The sequence below is a fragment of the Conger conger genome, chromosome 7 (assembly GCF_963514075.1).
Source record: "Conger conger chromosome 7, fConCon1.1, whole genome shotgun sequence".
Taxonomy (NCBI): domain Eukaryota; kingdom Metazoa; phylum Chordata; class Actinopteri; order Anguilliformes; family Congridae; genus Conger; species Conger conger.
In genome coordinates this window covers 51,840,504-51,863,960 of record NC_083766.1, presented here as the reverse complement: position 1 = coordinate 51,863,960, position 23,457 = coordinate 51,840,504, and the positions used below count along the sequence as shown (strand labels likewise).

General features: G+C 39.9%; 1 protein-coding gene across 4 annotated transcripts; it reads right to left on the bottom strand.

Annotated features, from left to right (window-relative positions):
- Positions 1 to 12,035: 12,035 nt before the first annotated feature.
- On the bottom strand, positions 12,036 to 20,566 carry chrdl2 (chordin-like 2). 4 transcript variants are annotated; one of them, XM_061249276.1, is made up of 11 exons: positions 20,284 to 20,566; positions 19,520 to 19,632; positions 18,787 to 18,880; positions 17,685 to 17,830; positions 17,193 to 17,304; positions 16,865 to 16,929; positions 15,984 to 16,152; positions 15,204 to 15,392; positions 14,774 to 14,950; positions 14,571 to 14,663; positions 12,036 to 12,831 (listed from the first exon to the last, which is right to left on the bottom strand). In XM_061249276.1, the coding sequence occupies exons 1-11, from the start codon at positions 20,354 to 20,356 to the stop codon at positions 12,698 to 12,700; spliced, it is 1,365 nt and encodes a 454-aa protein (XP_061105260.1). In that variant the 5' UTR covers positions 20,357 to 20,566; the 3' UTR covers positions 12,036 to 12,697. The 4 variants fall into 4 exon arrangements, with proteins under 4 accessions (XP_061105260.1, XP_061105261.1, XP_061105262.1 ...); XM_061249277.1 differs by having other exon boundaries at positions 17,211 to 17,304; XM_061249278.1 differs by having other exon boundaries at positions 16,865 to 16,893; positions 17,211 to 17,304.
- Positions 20,567 to 23,457: the final 2,891 nt, after the last annotated feature.

The window sequence follows — 23,457 nt, the reverse complement described above, 5'->3', positions numbered from 1 at the left end:
GGTTGCCGGGTCAATCTGACCCTGGGTGTGCCAAAGTGTCCCTGAACAATACACCTAACCCCCACTTGCTCCCAACGAGCTGGTTGGTGCCCTGCATGGCAGCCTGTTTGTTTGCACTTTTGAATTTGTAAGGTTATAATGACAATGATGTTAAAGTGCAGACTTGTCAGCTTTAATTTGATGGTATTTTTCATCCATATCAGATAACCATTTAGAACATGGTTCCCTGATTTTAAGGTACTGCAAGTCCTTGTTGAATTGAAACACATTCACAGATGTGTTTCATTAGCCAGGTCTAATCATTTGTCTTGTTAGTGAATGCAGAAGAGCTGTTGATGTCTAGTCTTGATTCTAGACTTTACAAATGCCTTTGGAGATTGTTGGCAACAATCCATGGCAAAGAAATGTGTCACTATCCAATGAATTATGGTTCTCACTGTAAATGCTGTCCATTTACGCTGTTGTCTGGTCCCTGACCCCCCCCATATTACTGTGGAACAATGCTTCTTAAACCTTTTAATATCGGTACCTAAATTTGGGATTTTGTTCAATTCAGGGATATGTACACATAGCCACATGGACTACAGAGCCATTTCATGACCCACCTCATACCCTTCCGCAACCCATTTCTGGTTCCGAACCCCTGCTGTAGACACAGAAGATAATAGTTGTGTATTCTCTATACTTCACTGAATGTCTCCAGACATGTAAGCAGTAAGAAAAACTGATTATTAGCTAAGGGTGACTGTTCTTTGTTTCCTGCAATTCTGTATTTCGAAATGACATCAGCCTCTGGCATTTAGCGTTGAGCTCATCTTTCAGGCTTTGATTTGTAAAAACAAAACTTCCATCCCTTGGCACAGGCTGACGCTGGTAACGCACATCAGAACCCAACAAAGCCCCTGATCTGCTGCCATAGACCTGAAATCGATCACTGTGTGCCAATCACCCAGGTTTTCTGTCTTTAAACCATCCTTTCAAATTATATTCCTTTGTCATGGGTTTTGTTGCTGGCATATTTTTTCTTTAAACACCCATCCCCCCCTTTCTGCTTTTCGTATCCCCAATCACAGAGAGAGGCTTACATGGGGATCCTTCCAAGAGCGGTGACAGAACTGTGCCGTCCTGAATTCTGCCTGCTCCCAACTAACTTTTTTATTATACTTTAGGGGCTGTTCTAAAATTTGACACTCTAGGCAGCCATTAACTATTTGAATTAATTACAATGAAACAATTACAAAGAGCAATTGGAATGCTTCAAAATACAATATGCAGTAAAGTGCTAGTAAGATCAGAACATGCTGAGTGGCAAAACTTTTAAAAAGTCCAGTTAATCTCTTGTCCAGAGTACAGGAGAACATTCAGTTCAGTTCTATAGTCTTTGCAGCTGAGTCACAGTCTTTATCACACTCTCACTGTCCAAAATTCATAACTGTTTTGAGTGACAGGAGGACATAAAGAGGCATTATTATACCCACAATGGCCATAATTTTAACTAGACTGGTAGGCAAAGCCCATAATGCAAAAGCTTATTTCAAGGCTGAGCTGAAGTCTCTGAGGAGGATGCCATTTTGTCACACGTCAGTGGGTGGTTCTGCAGCTTTCCCATCGCTGTGAGTCAGATGGGAGAGTAGCCATTACTGTATAAGGCAAAGTATTCCTCCCCTTACACAGGCACACATCACAAGACAGAAGAGGAGCTGCAGGTGCCAAAAAAATCTGCCTCGTCCATGGATGGGGGGTGTCATTAGGAGCTTCCGTTAATTAGAAAGTGTTTCAAATTTAGAACAGCTGACCGGTAGTAAGGCATGAGTCAGCAGTAAAACAGTACAACGGGTTGCTGGTCAAAAATGAGTCGGGGACGAAAGGGGTATATTTGGGGGAAGGAGGACTTCGTTTATAGAAAACAGAGGGGCTTTTAGCTGCAAGACAAATGGCAGTGTGGATAATAGGTGGATAAACTTCAACATTGTGGAATTGTTTTCCTAGCAAGGAGTGACAAAATGATGTGCTAAGTGGACATAAACCAGTGGACCATGTCTTTTGTGTATATTATTGGCAATCTGGCATACAGTTTGTGTTGTACCGGTAGCGTGAAGATACAATGTAAAAGCTGCCATTTTCTAACAAAGGCTAGTACAAGCCTTTGTTTGAAAATGTTGACTCTGGCCAAGAATATCAATGTCACTGTCCCATGCTGTGGAGGAGCCTGTTACAGTGTTTAGAGTGAAACATGGCGGACAAAACCCAAAGCATATTGCACACCAAACGTCCCCGAGTGGGCCTGGCCCACAGCAGGCCCGGGCTGGATCGGGTAGAGGGGCTCTCAGCTTGACAGATAGGTGTTAAAAGTGCCGGGCGCCACAGAGTCTCCCAATGAAAACGATGTCTCTAGATTGCAACCCAAACCTTTGTGGAAAAGAGGACAATGGAAAATTGAGCCAGGCCAGTTCAAAGGCGGGCTCCCGGCCTTTTTTACGACTTTGGCGCCGCGAGAGGAGAAAATGATAAATGGCTTCCAGGCTTCGCTCTTCAAAGGTGAGCGTGTATGAAAGATGGGCTGGGGGTGGATGTGCCGCATGCACTGTTGTTTAGGCATCTGGGTTGTAATTTCTGTTTGGGGTTTAAAAAAAAAAAAAAAAAGTTTTTATCCTTCCTGTCTTGTGAGAAAGGATCGACAGGTAGGGTGCACTAACAGTGCACTGCCGGTAATATTGGGCCTTGATCGCCCGCTGGGTTTATTGTGTGGACGTTAGCATGCACGCTTTCTAGTGTTATGGTATGAATAAATCAAGTTGGCCAAACGAGCGCTCTCCGATAGGTCGTCCGCGCATTTCTGTGCTTAAATCTCTTGGGGCGAAGGTAGTAAGGCTGCTGGTAACGGATGGAAGCTGTGGATTTATGTAGGCCGGTGACTACGGCTGATCATCTGGACTTTTACAAGAATCCTCAAATAAAAGTAGATAGGGAATATGGCCGAGAACATTTGGCCCCCTCCGGTTTCTAAGCCTTCTGTCTTAGACCTTTATTCATGATTTGTCTTATCTGCGGCGAAAGGTACAATCTGTTTCTCCTTAGCTGTACTGACTGATTTATTTTGTGAACAAAAAGCCTGAGACAGATTCAGCCAATGGAGGGGGGTTAGCTTAGATGATACCCCTGTAAACGTACTAGTCCAGGAATCTCTCTTGTGAAAGTGTCAATGTTTATATTGGTTAGATTTTTGTACAGGCTAATAATATGTCAGGAAGCTGTCAGAACTCAGAATTTACTCAAACATGTATTAAAATTGATGAATACCTGATACCGGTCCCAACACTGAGCACCACAAAATGATTATGGCATGAAAACTATGTTTGAAGTGAAACACTTGAAGCCAATTTTAAGACCAATTAGCAACTGCATCTGTTAAATGCCAGCATGAAATGTCTGCAGACACATTTCTGTTTAGGTTGGCAGTGTAGTGGTGAGGAAATTGGGCTTGTCATGCCAAGGTGTGGGTTTGATTCCTGGGTGTGGCACTATTGCTGTACCCTTGAGTAAAATAATTAATCTGAATGGCTTTGGTAGATATCCAGCCGAATAAAGGGATTGAATGTAGGATGTTTATGCTCTTTGGGGTTTTTTTCACAACACTGCATTTTTTCACCTGCATAATAAAACCATAGCATTTTCAATGCACATGTGGCGACTGTTGTGATTCGGCAGAAACATATCTTGAGGTTTTATGCAAAAAAACAACATTTTACAACAAATACATATTTTGGCAATGCCTACGTCTAAATAGAGGATTTCCTTCGGAGGACTTCCAAGGAAGAGTGAATATTTCTGAGGAAGACGGTGAAAACACCTTTGACTCCACAATAGAGTGCATTTTCAGCCATTTTATATAGGGTGAGCATCTACATTCTCAAAATATTTTATTATTATTCAGTAAGCTTATACATAAGGAGCCAGGCTGCTTTTGAATAATAAATAGTATGTGGAATTGTGGAATTGGGTTAGGTGTTGATGGGGGTTAGGTATTTGACCCATTTTCTTTTATGATCTTCTCAACCTGTTGCTGTCTGAGGAGACTGGAAAGAGAGGGAGGTAGAGACAGAGAGGTAGGGGGACGATGACAGACGGGAGAAACACTTTTTTCAGGATAAAAAGTGTTGAATAGTTTAATAAGAAAAATGCAGTATTTTACACCTTATAAGACCCATAATATCATTTAGTTTCCATGTGTCCTTGTGGACTCTCCAAAGGTCCTTTTTGGAAAGCCTAGACATAGCTTGGGCAAAGCAATGCAGAATACACATTTTTGGTGATCCTGTCATCAAATCTTACAGGGTATTTGTGCAGTTTTGTGGCTGTGGCTCCACTGTGCTTCTAACTGCATCAGCCACAACCACAATAATCTGTATCCATTCAAACACAGAAACAAAGGGTTACCTTTCAGAAGATACCAGGATTATGCCTGTAGTCAAAAGGGTTCAATAGTAACCATTTTATTTTGGGTATGTCATTTTCAAGCTTGTGTCAAGAAAAGGGGCGATACTTAAGGGGTTAAGTTTCTCTGAAGAAGATTGTCTGCTGAAAGCTGAAAATGTAACTGATCAATTCCGGGGCTGCATTGTGTTGCAGCACCCCCAAAAAACAGCAGCAACAAGATGTTGAACAATGTATATATAGACCATCCCTATAGAACAACTTATGCAATATGCTCAGCCTTACCCATCTTGTTTTGATGGACCCAAAAGGTAGGAACTGATCTCTGCATGAATCCCTTTTTTTCAACATTCAGCAAGAGTGAAGGATAAAATCCTTGGATTCCATTGTATTCTAGCACTGTATGACATCACAGCTGCTTAAAGGCTTTTTCCCAGTGGAGCAGCAGAGCAGTATAATGGGCAGGGAACAGGCTTGTTCATCTGAGGCTGTACGTTTGGTTCCCAGGTGGTAAACTGCTGTTGTTGGCTTAAGAAGGGTACTTCACCTGACGAGCTTCAGTAGAAAAATCTATAAATGGATTTAATTTTTTTTTTTAAAGAATGCAAGCCAGGTGCTTTGCTCGGGAGAGAAGCATCTGCTAAATATGGAGAAGAAAAAAAATTATTCTATTTTTTATTTGTAGTAGGAGTTTAACTAAGATAAAGACATGGCATTTTTAGTAGAGCAGACCATATATCTTTCATATATGAAGATTTAGTTACTCCATGAATCAATAGTATTGCACCAAGAGAAGAAAAATGATGAAGCAACACATTTTAATTTAGTGCAATGACTCTGAAGGCGTTTCAAATGTCAAATAAAACATCCAAACTATTCAAAACTTTCCAGAATTCTGTCCTAGTCTTTTTGCTGCATTTGAGTCCCCATCTCACTGAAGACCCTGGTCTTGTCCAGCGTACGATTTCAATTAGATTTATTTTTGTACAGCCACACATATTCCCTTTTACACAGCTACACAGATTCCCTTTTGCACAGCTACCCAGATGTGGAATGCCCTTTTCGGCCCAGGGGGAATAAATCAATAGGCATTTAAAAGATATATCAAGTGAATCCATGTTATTAAACTGAAGCTGGCCTTGAGCAGTCCATTTCTGCCAAGGGTCTCTAAATCCTTTAGATATGAACTCCTAAGGCTTCCGGAAAAGTCTTCTTCAAAAGACATATTTTTGTCAGCACCAAAACATATTCAGGTCACTTTGATAGCTGTCAAGTAATGCAACCAATTGATGATTTTTTTCTTCATTGTATTGCTCAGGTCTGAAGTTTACAATCAACTGGTATGAGAAACAAAAAGACAAAATGTAATGGAAATCCTTCTGTTTAAGCATATATAGACATTTAGGGCCAGTTTCAGTTTTTGAAAGGAGAGTATCCATGCAAAACTCAATTTAGTCCACGACTAAGCTTGATCTGTGTCTGTGAAACCAGCCCCAAATGTCTATATATGCTTCAACAAAAGGACTTCCATTCCATGTATTGATTTATACCAGCTTTTAAGTAAATACAAAAATTGCAAGCATTGTGCAATCAAATGCCACTTATATGAAAACTTGCATGATTTAGTTGTCAACAACCTCAAATTACTGTATGTATTCATAATCATGCTCTAATCCTGTTTCTTTTTTGGATCTGTAGGTTATTAAGGCTGTAATGTCTACCTCATTGGCTGCTTGTTTGTTGTTTATCACAACTTGTTTAGATGTTTTGACCTCATTTGGAACCATTTATAGAGGAATGTCCAGGCCCTGGTTATTTTAGTAGTTAAATGTTTTAAATTGTAAAGAATAAATGCATAGGTTTTCCTTTCAGCATTTTCTGTCTAGTCACTCATTAACCCCCGACGTGTAGGCATTTCATCAATGTTATTGACAGAAAAAAATGAAATTGATTAAATGACATCTGTACCTTTACAGCTTTGATCCATGGCGTGTAGGGCAAAAACATGCAGAACCTGAGAGAGACAGCCATCTGTCTCTGATCTGGGTTGGCTGAGGAGGATGGCTACTGCAAATAACCACTCTATTCTTAAAGGGGCCAGCAATCATTAATCATTTATTGTTTGAGACTTTTGAGAATCTGGCTTACAGTCTGTCTTACAGAAATCTTGGCATTCTTGGCCAGTTTGATGGTCTCTCCTACAGTGTACTGCATCTCCAAACGGCCCGATATTAAAGTATCAATATTAGCAAATAGCATTAGAAGATGATTTTAATCCAGTGTCTTTTGCAATGCATTAACCACAACGAAATTCCATAGACTCAGTGAGCGCTTTATTAGGTATTTATTAAACTTATTAAGTCTGCTGTAGCCTATCCACTTAAAGGCTTGACACATTGTGTGTTCAGAGATGCTCTTCTGCATACAAGTGTTGTAATGCGTGGTTATTTGCGTTACTGTCACCTTCCTGTCAGCTTTGACCAGTCTGGCCCTTCTCCTCTGGCCTCTCTCATTAACAACGCGTTTCTGCCCGCAGAACTGCAGCTCACTGGATGTTTTCTGTTTTCCACACCATTCTCTGCAAACTATAGAGACTGTGCGTGACAATCCCAGGAGATCAGCCGTTTCTGAGATAGCCACCCTGTCTTGCACCAACAATCATTCCATGGGTCAAAATTACTTAGATCACATTTCTTCCACATTCTGGAAAATAGAAAATGGAAAATAGCTGAACCTCTTGACCAGGTCAGCATGCGTTTCTACATTTAGCTGTTGCCAAATGATTGGCTGATTATATATTTGCCTTAACAAGTGGTGGACAGGTCTACCTAATAAAGTGATCACTGAGTGTATATACTCTATGTACCTTACATACCGTTTATGCCAAAAACGAATGATCACCATTTAGCATACATAGAATTTTTTTCATCGGTGAGAACTGTTTGAAATGTTTGAAAATTAAACTTCCAGGGTATTTAAGTTCCATAGGAGTGACTCACATGTCTCTGTGAGGGAAACAATAGATCAGCAATTACCCCCACTTGTACCCCAGAAATCCTCTTGTTAACTCTGTCGCTGCCTTTTAAAGTACTGTGAACGAGCTGATGGGAATTCAACTTCTTGTCCAAAGAATTCGCATTTGTGTTTATAATACTTTACTCGCAGATTAACTGCAGCAAACAGCATCAAAGGCCTGTAACCAAAACATGCAGTTGTAATTTATTTTTACAACCCCCTTCTCCCTCTTGATGATAAACTCCTTTACAGTAAATCACTGTGTATTAATTGGAAGCAGATTTTTACACATGCTCTCTGGGCCGGGTGATATAATCATATTTTGTTGGGAGGAAAACAGCTTTCTGTCCAGAAAGGAAAATGTGCAAGATGCAGTCGTGAGGAGTGCTGAATAAATGGTTTCTTTGTAAAGGCTTTCTGTCCTGGTGCCCGTTACAGAGGGCCTGACGTACTCCCGATGCCCCTCCATTTAATTGAGAGAAAATCTAAATGTACAGTCTTTCCAAATGTTATTTTTTTAAATAAGTGAAAGTTGTGTGTTCAGTCCAAAAATGGAGACTTGAGGTTGTTGGTGAACAGCAGTGGGGAGCCTGGCATTGAAATAACAAGACTGATTACTTCACCACCAGTTCGGCTCTCATTAATCAAAAGCTGCCTATTCATCATATTCATTTTCTGGTCTGACATCGTGTTTTTACATTTTGAATATGAGATTAATGTTACCTAAGGGTTGGATTCTGCATTCTGCAGCAATGGGTCTCCCTCAGTCATTTGAGGCCTAGTAGTGACTATTGGCAATAAGAGAAATGTGAATGCTTCTAAAATACATACAGTATGTGGTTTGTATATGTATTTAATGCCATTTAAGTCAGCATTTTTGAGTGCATTTTGTGTGATATACAGAAACTACTTCACCTGTGTTTTTCATTTGGAGGCTCAAGCCGTGTGCATCAAGGAAGAAGTCGATTGCGTGCAGATTTAATGATGAGAAGTCCCTAGGGGTCACCTTCTCTTGGCTAGTTTCAGGTGATCAGCTGATGACCAGGCCAAACTTAATTAGGGGGGGTGGGTTAAAAATGGTGCCATTGATAGATTTCGGAAGTATTTTGAAGGCAAATTAATTCAGGGGTCATTTTAACACCTTAATCAGCTATGAAAGCAAACACATCTGTCAGAGTTAATTGCCTTAAAACAATTTGGCACACTTTAAATCAAAAGGCTGCCAGCTTGATTTTCAGTGCTTCAGTTCACAGTCTTCACATCCGTAGTGATTCTGGGGGAGATACTTTAGTTTCCCGTCTTATCCTACTGACAAAATGCTTCCATGATGATTCCAGTCAGACAGGTAATAAAAGCAGAGTACCAGTTCAATGTCTTTTGTTGTTTTTCTTCCGTATAAATAGCTTAAAATGTTACTAAAATGGAAGGTGGCACTTTATAATTTCAGTTACTTGGGGTTTCAGAATGCTGCATTTTATCCCCCCCACTGAGCAGGAAGATAATCACAGGAGATTTAAATTTATTTTTGAGAATTCCATTCAGCGGATCAGCGGATCTGCCCGTACAGAGAGAGCTGACCCCTTCCACCTGATTTATGCCAACTGACTGCCTCCAGCTGTTAAAATATCCAGACCTGAGGCTAAGCATGCGTATCTGAATTGGGCAAACGCTACTTAAGAGAGAATTCAAAACCGCTCAGAAAAAATCTAGTTGACCATGAAAATGCACAAAGGTACGTCAGCCCCCCCCCCCCCTTGAAATAAGCCAGCGCTCCACTGGTAGTTAAGTAATTGATTTGGAAGGTCAAGGCTCATGCCTGTCAAAAAGTACTGACATATACAGTGAGACCATGCAATAGCAGCAGCAGAAATGCATAGTGAATGCGGCATGCTTATGTGCTAACGAGGATTACGGTCCAGGCTGCCAGTTCATGTCATCTCATTAAGCTCCCCTATGTTGGCCGGGCTTCCCTCTGAGAACTATACAGCCACACAATAAAAGGCCTGTCGTCCTTTCCATTGTCTTTCGCAGAGAACAGTCCACGTACGCATACTCCAACCCTGCCGTGAAATCCAGCTATGCCAGCTTGCAGGTAATAAGCTTGTCTAGCTGGGTATGAGCTGGTCAACCAGCATGGCCAAGCTGGTCATGAAGCTGGTCTAGCTGGGTATGAGCTGGTCAACCAGCTAGTGCTGGTAGCTTGTCTGAGCTGGTCAACCAGCTAAACCATGTCAAGCTGAGAACTGGTCTGAACTGGTCAGCCAGCTACCAGCTGTTTCAAAACCTAGCTTGAGCTGCTTTTTTCAGCAGGGAGGCTTTTTGAAATTGTATTACTGAGCAAGATAGGAGCACACTGTGTACTAATCTGAAGAAACATACTTGGGATAGAAGTTGTATGCCTCCTCTAAATTACCCAGTGTCTGCCCTAACAGTGCTGCACTCTGTTATAAAAGACTGAAAGAACAGGCTTACGATTAAATTTACGATGCAACCATGACCCGTTACGATGCAACAACAACCTGTTTTTCCAACAACCCCAGTTCCTAAAATACAACAGCATTTGATGCCCCGTTCAGGTGGTTCCTGGATGAGACTAGGATTGCATATCATGTTATCGATAAACACTTTCACAACAATCTGATATTGTCCTGATATTAAATAGCCTGTCAATAAATGACTGTTGGTATATGTTAACTGTGTCAGACGAGTGCAAATCTGATTATGTTAATGAGGCCATGGGAATCAGAGACCTATGCAAAGCCTGACTTTCCATGGCATTGGCATCTCAAAGAGAGCGTAAAACAGCAGCGAACTCAGTAACCTTGGTAGAAGTTGACAGAGATGTATTCGGAATAATGTTCTCTGAAACAAGTCCTAAATTGATGTATTTGGATAATGTTCATTATAAACAATAAACACGTCAGAATCTCATTGGTTGAAAGCTGTTTAGAATATCCTGCAATATGCAGAGATGTTTGGTAATAGGCTGTATACAACACGTATCTCCTATTGGCATGCCTTTTTCCCCCATACGAAAAGCAAGTGCTTCCCCTCTACACCACAATTTCTGGAGGAAACACTGACATGCATACACAATTGCCTTTCCCAGTGAAGAGAACCAATGACAGAAAATCATCCATGCCTTGATTAGAGCAATTTGGACCTAATAAATTGCCAACTCCAACAGCCAGTGGAAACAGCTTCATTATGTCACTGTTTAGGCCTCGTAGCTCAGGGGTTTGTGTTTCAAAATATTTCAAAGTATTTTGTCAGGCCCACAGTGAGATGGGCAGTACTGCCTGGCACAATGTGGGAAGCCAGCAGAATGACTCACTGTGACCAACATAGGAGATGGAAAGGTTTTTTCAAGTTCATACCCAGCTCAAGCTAGTTTTTGAAACAGCTGGTAGCTGGTTGACTAGTTCAGACCAGCTCCAGCACTAGCTGGTTGACCAGCTCATACCCAGCTAGACCAGCTTATGAACAGCCTGACCATGCTGGTTGACCAGCTCATACCCAGCTAGACCAGCTTATGAACAGCCTGACCATGCTGGTTGACCAGTGGAGAAGGGGTAGGATTAAATAAGCTTATGGTTCTTCCTACTCCTTTTCGGACATGTTAGGTTAATATTGTTTTTCTTGGTTTATTTTATTTTATTGTTGTTAATACTACTTTCTTTTTGATTTTGTCTTGTTATCTTAATCCTTGTATTTTCACATGTTCGAAATAAAGCTTTCATTCATTCATTCAATCATTCATTCATTCAATCATTCATTCATTCATACCCAGCTGGACCAGCTTATGAACAGCCTGACCATGCTGGTTGACCAGCTCACACCCAGTTAGACCAGCTTATGACCACCTTGACCAGCTCAATTTTAAAGCTGATCAAGCTGGCATAGCTGGATATTGCAGCAGCGATATTAGTTGTATCTCTTCCACAGTACTGTCTCTGGCATTTCACCCATGACTTTCAGATTCAGCTCCTTGCAGCCAATAGGGAAACACTGAAAGGGAATTATCTTACACCTGCTGACCCAACCCGGGCTGATGACAAGCTGGACACCATATCCGAGGATGATCTACAGGGCTTTGGGAATATGCAAGTCTCACAGATCGCAATTATCATCTTTTAAGAGACTATTTGAAGCCCTTGCCATTTTCCATAATTCCCCAGCTGGGTTTTCTGAGGCTATAAATTAAACTCGACTGAAGCGGTCAAATTAAAATGGCAACCAGCCAATGTACCTCATGCATTACAAATTTGTATCCCATTGTTAGGATATATAGAACCATGCATACATACAAAGACACAAACACATGCATTCTGTGCATACATACATACATACACACACATTGTAAATGTGTGCACACGGGCATGCACACATTTACAATAAGTACTCCAACATGTACATATTACGTTCTTAGCTTAAAAACAGACCACAGCTTCAGTTTGTGACTCGATTTACATTGTGCTAACTTGTATTTACAATAAATATGCTTCTCAGTCCATAATACATACTGGAAATGCATACTGCTCCTTACAGCAGTATTTTCCAGAGAACAAAGTACAGTGACGGCAGTATGGCCTATATCAACTTTATAAAAGTGTCCTGGCCAGGAGACTGTTTAATTTTCCCTGGTGGTTCATCTTAAATATTTACAAAAACAGCTGCAGCTTATGATATTACATACACCGGATTCTAAATCAGGATTATTGTTTTTTAAAAACCACCGCGGTTCAACGGCTGTGCGGCTTTGTATAAGCAGTCCTATCCATCTACTTGTCTTCCGCGAAGCAAATCGCTACTCCTGAAGAATGTCAACTGTCAAGCATGAGAGAGAAGGAACAAAAGGTGCTTCGAACTCTAATGTGCTCCACTCCACGTCAGATCAGATCGTTCCTTATCTGACCCCGCTTAAAAACTACCACCGAGGATCAGCTTTTGGACAGTTGTCCATGCAGAGCCCAAATAGGAGGGTCAAGGGGTCCAGTCTGTTGTATGAAACCCAGTCAAGCTCAAAGCTTTGGTTAAACAGCGAATGTGGAAAATGTCTGGTATAAACTCATGTAAGCGTGCTACGGTGAATCAGCGTGCCTTTCAGGCACCAAGGTCCACAGACGAAATTGCAGCAAAGAACTTTGTAGGAATGTTCTAGAGTGTGTCATCTTACTGGCTGGGTGTTTCTGAACCTTTCTTTCTCTCTCTTTTTCCAACAGTCAGGAGGTGAAGCGGGATGGAGATGTTAAGAGGTACACAAGCTGTCTAGTTGCGCTGGGTTTAGAAACTTCAGCACCTCTTTAATTCCGTCCTCACAGGTTCCGCGTTTTGGAAATTCCTTTCCCTTGATTGCACCCTCCTTGAATTTCTTCCAAGTCTCTGCATGTATGAGAGTGAGACAAAAAAAAGACAAACACACATTAATTCTTGCAATATGCTCTGCCTTGTGACAAATTCAAGTTTTTTCCATTTTCGTTAAATTCAACCACTTTCACATTGACTATGAGAAACGGGCCTTTCACTAGCCATATTCCCCATTGGCCAAATGCATCTCAAAAACAGCTGCCATCTTTTCCTCTAATATTTGTAAATGAAGCTGAACCAGACATGGGTACTTGTAAAGAGGAAATCAGAGGAATTTTCCAAAATGACTCAGTGAAATTCAATTTCCTTTCCTCCATAGTCATGTCTAGGATGGTGCAGGTCTAGGAGTCCACCCATCCAGTTCTCTCAGACGCCAGTCATGTCTTTGCTTATATTTCATAGCTTGTCTAAAGATGCTATTTATGGTGTCAGTCAGCCAACTGGAAGGAAACGGAGGCCCAGCTATACACCTGCAGGCCTGAAACAAGCCAATACTGAATATCCTGAATATTCTGACAGTTTTCAACAGGTGAGCTTTCAGTCAGCGTATTATAATTCGTCAATTTTCCTCTATTGCCATGTGCAGATTAGATAAGAACAAGTGTAATGGTTAAAGAACTGAGTTTGTAACTAGGATGAGCAGGTTTGATCCTCAGGTGGGGAAAGTGCTCCTGTACCCTTCAGCAAGGCACTCAACCAGACTTTCTTTAGTAAATAGATCGCAAAGCATGGTTACTAAGTTAGCTGGATAACTGCACCCGGAAAAACAGCTCGTTTTACTTAAGCCCATGTTCCACATTTGTGTCAGTTGCAGGTTTTACTCAGTGTTGTTATCCAACTAACTCAGTAATCCTGCTTTGTGGAACAGGCCCGTGCTGTAAGAATGGATTACATGCAAACACACAAAACTCTGTTCGCTCTGGATAAGTTCCTACATGTAAACGTTATGGGTATTGGAGAAAGATCCAAGATTTTAATATTCTTAAACCTTTTATACGATTGGGTGAATGACAGAAAGAAAGCAGGACATGTAATTTGTCTTATGACTGTCTGCAGTATCAATATAGACAGAGTACTAGTAGATACCAACCAAAGTCAAGCTCATCTGTTGTTAATTACTAAACATTCAATACTGATATAATTTACAAAAAGTGGTGTGGATGCTTATAAAAAGTATATTGTCAAGTATTTTATACATCCATAAAGTAGTAGGGCTTTATGAAAAAATGAAAAGTTTTTTTCTGTTGGATGGTAACTTTTTATATGAAAGTTCATAAAAAGTAAAAAGCATATTATTCTGTTTTATTTTTAAAACTGAGGAGGGCATCGTAGTTCAAAGGAGTTTTTACCAGAATAGGATTTGATTAAGTTGAAAAAAAATGTGAGCCTGTTAAAAAAATGCAGGCCACCATCTTGGTAGCATGCTACATAGTACTGCTGTCTCGGCTGGGCAGAGCATTCTTATTAAACTACCAATTATGTTTTTTCCATTTAAGAGGATCAGCTCCAGGAAAAACATCAGTTCCTATCGGAGTCACAAGTGCCACCTATTCAAATCTGTCTGTGGTTGTACTGCACCTAAACCTAATTACAATCATCAACAAGAGTAGACCGCTTCAGTAGACCGCTTTGTACAAACTTTCAACAGTCATTTATTTATTTTAATTTATTATTTGCTAATTAAAAATGTAAAGTAACATACATTTTTTAAAGTACTTATGCTCTGTATTCAGTATTGTTTATGCTACACTTACCCTCATCAAGCGTGGTCAGTAAGATGTAGTTCTCAGGATTCTCTGTAAGATCTTTCTTCTGAAGTTCTCCCATCTCCATCAAGTACAAACCTCCTGCCAGGCGAAAAGGGGATGTCAGTGTGGTCACTATTTCCACACCTTCCAGAAGATGTGCACCATTGAACGTTTCTGACTAACTCAAAGTCTGGTCTGCTCTAGCTTACCCTCAACAGTCTTCCACACTTGTACTTCGACCTCAGCGATCCCTTGCCTTTCAATGGCGATTATTCTGACAGAACCCTTTGTATCAGCTTCTGAAGCTGGTTGAAATTTGTAAACCAAAAGGCTGTTATGGTCCTGGTCCAAGAGGCACTGTGTCCTATTGGTTTCTTCTTTCAATTCTGGAGACAGAAAGCATTTATGCTGCAATATGTCATAAAGAAATCTTACCCATTTGTACTTATTTAATATACTGTATGTCATCCTTATGGTAGTGTCAATGTATAGTAAGTGCATTTCAGTAGTATAGTATTGTGTTTAAGAATATAAATTGACTACATTTTACTTAGAAGGATGTATATGATACCAGAAAAAATGTCAGAGGTGTAGGCCAGAGTTACATAGGTACAATAGCGCTCTCATGCACTCAGTTACCTGGACATGTTTTGCAGCACTTGCCCTGGGTTTTCTCAGGGCGTTGGCATGGATACTGCCCAGGACATGTGATGCGTTTGCATTCCTGTACCCCATTGGTGCAGGTGCACAGGATGCACTCCAGTACTTTTCCCAACACTGGGTGCCACACCTCGCCATGGGAATACGTTTTACCGCTGTAAACACAAGCTGAAAACACATTTTCATCTTCAAAAGTATGGTAACGGTAGAGTGAGTTTTGTTATTTTTGCTACTTAAGGCATTTGGATTTCAGATCAAAAGATGAATATGAAACAATACATGCATATATGTTTTACCATTTTACAGAAAGAGTTGTTTTTGTGTTGAGTCCCTCCATTTTGATGATGGACAGGTGAGCAACTGTTGCTCAGGCCTTTCCTTTTACATGGATTTCCTTTTACATAAAAGAGTCGTGAGTGTCTAGTCTTGGTTTCAGCTTTTGATTTCTGCATTTTGAGTCAGAACATACATTTGATAATATACAATTATCGACAACTTTGCCGCCTCATATTGGTTCTCCCAGTCAGATTTTATTTATTTTTATTTTCTTAGATTTCATTTTACCAGGAAGTCCCACTGAGATTCAAAATCTCTTTTCCCAGTGAGATCTGACCAAAAATGGCAGCCAGGCTACACAGTAATCACATAAAACGTACACAATACAGTCAAAATATAATGCCACCTCACATACCACCACCTCCATGGCCACCCCACTCCCAAGACCCCGTCCATTGTGTTGAGTGCGACCCTGCCCCTCACCTCTCTGCTGTCTCTTCTGCATGAGGATCTTCACTGTGGTGCCTGCTGCCCCTTTCAGCCGAAGACCCTGCAGGTTCAGGCCCCGGGGTGGGGTCCTCGCTGTGGATGGAGTGGCCCGGACAGCCCGACCCCCTGGCTGCTCCACAAAGCACTGGTCCTGCGAGTGTCTCTTGCAATGTGTGTGTGTGTGTGTGTGTGTGTGTGTGAGGAGGGAGTAGAAAGAGTTTGATATGGTTAGATGAGGGTTGCTGATTCGAATGGCTGCATTCCTTCATTTTTGAGCAGTGGCGTGCCTCGACCCTGGCTGTGTGTCTTAGCATACTAGCTGCCGTCACTGCCAGAACAATGATGCAAGTGAGTTAAATTAAGGAGACAACTCAAGAATGGTTACTTCTTACTCTACATGTTTTTGCAAGTGCTTATGGCATAATAAATAATTGCTAGGCTATTTACATAATTCAATTTAAAATGGACGTGAATGTGCGCTTTTAAAAATGAATATTATGTGCTGGGCTGAGCCCCAGGTCTTTGCAATGTCTAGACATGCCCCTGTTTTTGAGTCTGTCTTGCTGAAGCAGCTAAATAAACTAAATCATACTGTAGTAAACTCAATTTCTGTGAAAAACAATAGTGGCCTGGTTTGGAATGGATGATATGTCAACGAAAATACCACAATGAGATCATTTAACCTATCATGTGCAGAACCATACTATGAGTTGTTTTTTTATAATGATAATGATAATGGGCCTGCTAAGTCTGTGGACTCTTGTGAGGGAGTATGTCCCTCCTGAATTCATAATTAGAGCTAGCTACTGTACTGAACCCAGGCAGTTTGAGGAACATACACATACTTCAATATCACTATGTTTAAAAACACTTACAACTCCTCGGTTTAACTGCTGTCCCCCATCTTCTGTTGATGCAGAATTTAGATTAATGGCAGCATCTAATCAGGAGAAAGCAGTCAGAAATATATACAAAATGTTCTACTTACTAAATATGAAGGCAAAAAACAGTATTGATGTCACTGTCAAATTCTATGTAAGTCTACACACGTGCCTATTTGTTTAACTTGGTACAATTTCATCAGTAACACCAACTTAGACATATTTATCGATCAATTTAATCTAGTTTGGCATATACAATGAAATAAGTTCACTTGTGCAGCTAATCTCTAAAATGTCATACATATTTCATACGGAAAGAAACCTGGAAAAGTGTGATGACCTTTACAGACGAGGCAACAAGTGTCTGGAACAGAAACCGGCGATGAGCAAGTGGGTGTTGCACAAGTCTTCAGGGCACAGAAGATGTTTCCATTCTGAAGCAACAAAGTCGCATTCCAACAGTCAAGCTCAAAGCGTTGATAAAGTCAGATACCATATGAAGTATTTCAACACAGTGTCCGAGTAGAGACACAAAATTACAACAATACAGTCAGACATTGTAAAAAAAATCTGCCCAGAACAAAACTGTAATTTGTTCTGGTGAGTTTAATACTGCCAATGTTTGTAACACTACCCTTGATATTGCACAAATATACGTCAAGAAACCCAGCTCGAGCCAGCAGAAGATTTGTGCGTCATTTCTGAGCCAGACACAGTTAATCATCAGGATTTTGCACAACGAACATCAACCAAACACCCAAAGCCAACGATTCTTAAGCCGGTAAAGGTCAAGGGGTGAATGAGTTTGACTTACGGAACAGGTGCACATGACACACTGATTTTCCTGCCTAGACGGGAACAGGTCATGGTTGGCAAAGGTCTCTCCTGGCTGGTACACAGTCCCATTGTGTCGACAGACTTTCACTGGAGCTCTCAGGCCTGCTGGGCTTCTATGCTGATCTTATGAGAAAGGAAGAAAGTACAGTGTAGTCCATAAGTATTTGGACAGTGGTACAATTCATTTTCTTTTGGCTCTGTACTCCAGCACATTGGATTTTAAATAAAAAAGTGCAGACTGTCAGCTTTGATTTTAGGGTATTTACATCAATATTAGGTGATCCGTGTAGGAATCACATCCCTGAAAGTTTTCTACTTTATACCTGCACTAAGGAAGCGACAGAATACACCTGACTAGTCAGAAACCTGTCCAATTACTTTTGGTCCCCTAAAATGCAGGAACTATCCATAAAAAGGATCACCCGACATGGATGTAAATACCCTCAAATGAAAGCTGACCATCTTTCTTTCATTTCAAATCCAATATGCTGGATTAGAGCCAAAAGAACAGAAATGTACCACTGTCTGTACCACAATACTTACAGACTGCACTGTACATGTATTTACTACCAAAACCGTGTGTATCATAGCATGTCTTTCTCCTCGGTCTGAGAGAGCCTGAGATGGCAGGCACCCAAAGCACAATTCGGTAGCTAAAGGCAGCATGTCTACTGAATGCTTTGCATTACTGAGGCCAAGATGAGGACCAGCACTCCCATCATTGTCCACAGCAGTGGGCACATGTAATTGACCCATCAACATTTGGGTCAAATAAGCATCGGAAACACCGTAGCTTTAACTTTAACTCTTCAGATGCCAGGCATTAAATCTGAAAGCACTTAAGATCCCTGAGCATTTTTATGTAACTTCTTATGAACCAAAATGTAAAATAATTTTGAACGAAGAATTTTCTTCTGGATACTGATTAAATTTGACGTCACATGCTATTAACAGATGTCAGTCATCAGGAATTTCACTAGTGTCTAAAGGATGAACAGTATTTCAAATAGTTATGCTTCTCTACTGGCAACAAGTGAGAGTTACATTTCCAAATAAAATAACTGATAGTTTGACAGTACCTGTACAGCGAGGGCAGCAGTGCTGAGCATCCGTGACTGGATTCTCACAGGGAAGGGCCGGGCACTTAATGGTGTTACATTTCACATGGCCAGTCTAGGAATATTTACAAGCTCCACATGAAGGAATTCCCACACGTGCACACACACACACACACACACACACACACCTTCAGGCTGTGCATTTGGCCTGCTGAGTCAAAAACAGTAAACTGGATGATGTTTAAATACCACAATAGTCTTACAACACTGTGAAAAATAACACCTATAAACCTTGAAAATTGAGTGGTACCAGAATTTAGTATATAATGTAGCACAATTTTGCATGACTTAAACCTACTGTAATCGATGTAAATGAAACTGAATCCAGTTCCAGCCTCTAAATTCTTGTTTGCAAAGTGAACATCTGGTCAACAAAACATTATATATATATATATATATATATATATATATATATATATATATATATATATATATATGATAATTGTATTAATAAAACATAATGAATCGAGTTGCGAGATAAAAACAGTCTATTTCTTTATAATGCACAACATTTAAGTTGGCATGCCAACCACCAGGCCAGGCTGGGCATATACTGTAGTGCATTTGATTATACACCAAAATAGTGCAGGTAACCAACTGATGTGCTGTGACATACAAAATTCGTGGTCTGAGCCTGGCTATCACATGGCTCAAAATGTTTTAAGAGCTGTCCACAACGCTCGTCTGATTATACCTCTGTGCACGCACATCGCATGCAGAACATGAATCCGTACGGCTCCAGATAGGGATGCCAGCTGTCCCCAGGACTGTACGTCTTCTCTTTGAAAGTACAAAATACGCCAGAGACTGGTCGTAGAAACAAACGAAAAAACCCCAAACCATTAAAAGCAAGCTAAACATGCATATTTCACACTGCAGCTAAGAAATATATTTGGCAGAAATAACATTCCAATGCTTGCTTCCAAAGCTGCTAAAGGCGCAGCTTATCATTCCATTTCTTTTGGAGTTGCAAATCGACGCAAATAATTTTGTTCACAGCGTGTGCGCGTCTGTTTACGTTAGAATGCCAAGCATTTATTCCTTGGTGTAACGCCCGCTTTGTGCCATGTGCCTTCATTTACAGTGTTAATTCTTCCCCAAAAAAATGTTTTAAGACAAAATTGTTTTATTCCAACAATGTTCTCAAAAACAGTTATAATAATAATAATAATAATAATAGACAAAACGTAAGAATCAGAAAAAGCAAGTGTAATCATTGAAATAGCACCTAATAATAATAATATTATTATTATTATTATTATTATTATTATTATTATTATTATTATTATAACAATAATAGTAATAATACAGTTATTGTGTAATTCCACATGAATATATATAGCAAACAGGAAACTAAATAAATTATTAAATTGCATAGCAATTCTCTTATTCACAGTATTAAAAACACATGAGCTGTTCAAACATGCATTAGCTTGCAAAGTCTAAATTGCCACTCACTTTTAGCTGGTATTGCTTCGGAATCACGAGCAATGTACAAAGGCAAAAGTAAAAACATAAAAATGTTCTTCATGTCGGAGACAACTCATCTAAGAGATAAATAATACCAGAAATGAAATAGTTGGTAACAACGAATATACTCTTCGATTGTAACTGCGACAGCAAACGCTCGAGACCAGTGTGAAACGATTCACGACCAAATCAGGATTGTATTCCGATGCGCGCCTCCTAGAGGAAAGAAGACTTCGTTTCGTGGTGGCATGTTACAATGTCGAAAACGTGATACAGAATTTACCAAACACAAATGACGTGCATGTTTGTTTCGATTAACAAGTATGTAAAGTATGTATTCCAAAAGCGGAGTAGTGACACGACATTCTTAAATTTCATTCTGAGTTGTTCTATAGCCTAGGCTATATTTTAACGAAGTGGTACCTATGAGGTAGACTTTCGTGTATTGCGTAATGTCAAACGCATTTCCCTCCAGAAAAACAAATCATTTTGCCATAAAATTTGCCACGGGATAAAGAAGCGTGTAATGAAAAGACGGCGCGCCGCCAAGTGGCTGTCCCTGTCTTTCTGAAAACACAGCTGATAAATATGAGCTAATGTTATGTCTATGTCCATGTCAGGAAAGACTGTCTGTAAGTTTACGCGGAAACGGCTGTAACCCACACCCAGGGGCGCCGCCAGGGATTTTGGGCCCCATAAAAAGATCTCACATTGGGCCCACCGCCACTAGCCACGCTAAGATAAAGAAACCGTTAGTTTTGTTTGTACATTGTTGAACTGACAAAATAAAACATTCTGAATCCTATGTTCTAATATTTTGTGAGGGCCAATATTGGGTAGTGGTTTGATTTTAATTTGTGAATGGATAATTCATGTGTCTGTTGTGAATAACTAGTTTAAGACGTTTAATAGAACTGATACATCTTCTCTGGTGCACTGTCAAGCTTTTTCTCGGGTTATACATATGCAATACTCAATATATTGCCCCCATTACACATGCATTTTCTTTGTAATTATAAATGCAAAAATGCAACTTAAGTTCCGTCACCGCAATGTCCTACTTGTGTAAGAGCTGGTATCCAAGGCCACCAACCTCTCTAAGCGTCATCAATTTGCTGTGACTAGATAACATCACGTTCCATGCATCATATTAATTAATGTATTATTTATTTTCTATGAAAAATAAGAATACTCACAAGGTATTACTTCAAGCTGGCAGCCCTCTAGTTTTCCAGTTTTCTTTAGTTTGGTGCTTAATCTCTTTATGGAGTAGCTGTTCAAAGTTTTCTAATACTGTTGGCAATGCTAAGCTAAAGCTAAACTATGCTCATCTTCAACAGTCTACATTATCTGAAAGTCTAGTCCAGCTGACCCCTTGTCTGGCTAGGAGGACGTCCCTTTCGGTGAGGACATGACCCAAATACTTAACTTCATGTGCAAATAGCTGGCATTCCCTAGGTTTTACAGTTCCTGTTTGGCTTCTTCTAGAAAATCCTAGACACAAATAAAAAATAGCTGTAACAGAAAGCAATATGATCCAATAAAACGCAGCACAGCAAGTCTGCCAGGAGTAATTCCATTAGCCATTGGAATGCCGTGTGGTGCAAAGCCGAAAAGGAAGCATGTTTACTTGTTGAAGCAAAGACTTTACTGCTTTTTGACAGATGATGGCACTGTCACTTCTTAAGCTTGTGTCTGTGTGTATTACACCATTATTTTTACGGCTCTTCAGTTGGGATATTGCGAAAGAATCATCAAATTAAAAAAAAGACCAATGTGCACCATAATCGACAAATTAATAGATTATGTGCAAGTGTATACGTTTTTTATTAAAATGTTCTGCTTCCAGTTCATGTATACCTGTGATGATCACTAGCTTTGCTGTCTAATTTCCCATTTTTGCCAAATATATACCACATTATTAGCGAGTTGTGCTCCACTAAATTTGTGCTCCACTTATTTATTTGTTTATGTTGTAAAATCTTGGCTTCGTTGATACTGGGATCCTCAAATTCCTTCAGATAGTTGCACCCCACTCCCCTTTGTTTTCTGATGAGCTATAGGTTTGGAAAAAAAACAAAAAAACGAAAAACAACAACCTGGGACTACCTGTTTCTATGAGTCCATCACAGAACCTGTGTATGGAAGGGAACTATGTGCTGAAAAGGCAGCACAATGCTGCCACCATGCGATAACAGCCAGGCAAATATAACTGGAATACGGAAGAAATCCACTGCTTCTATTACACTGGGAAATGTTCAGCGTTCAATACACTTTTACGGAGTGTAAATTGCAGTCCATACGTATTTGGACAGTGGTACCATTTCTGTTGGCTCTGTAATCCAGCAGATAGGATTTGAATTGAAACAATACATATAACGTTAAAGTGCAAGCTGTCACCTTTACTTTGAGCATAATTATCTGTGTAGGAATACATGGGCCCCCCATTTTAGGGGACCAAAAGTAATTGGACAGTTGGCTTCTCAGCTGTTTCTGATTATTCCGGTGTATTCAATAGCGTCCTTATAAAGATCTGAGCAATCCTGGTGATACTTTCCTGTCCTTGTTACTGTGTCTCCTTTTTCATTACCTCTGACTTTGGGGGTTGAGTATCAATTAAGCTCCATGTAGCCATGCTTAATGAATGTTTTAAATATAGAATGAATGTGCCCATATTTAAATGGAAATAAATAGCATAAATTTAAAGGTAAATTGTAAGATACACTCCCTGTTGAACATACAGAAGCACTTTCTGATTTTGCATAGATGTGTTTGCCATTTGGTATCTTCATTCTTGACAAGAAAAGTTCAATGTCTTCACAAAGCCTTTTGCACACATAGTTGCTGATATACACTTCAGATTTCAGGCCTTTCAGCCTGCAGTTGTTTTGACACAACATATTGAACTACCAATGTTGCCATAATGAGATTTTTTAATACTAGAAAGTAATAAATAAATACATTAATAATATTGCAGTTTTTCTTTAAAACATAAATGTTTTTAAAGTAAAAATAAATTGCAAAAACATCTTTAGAAAATGTAAACAGTCATTACTGATCTTAAAATATTTATATGCGAGTCATTTGGAATTTGAGAACTATTCTCACATAATCCAACATCCAACATCTCCAAAATCAGTTATGACTCAATTATAATGACCT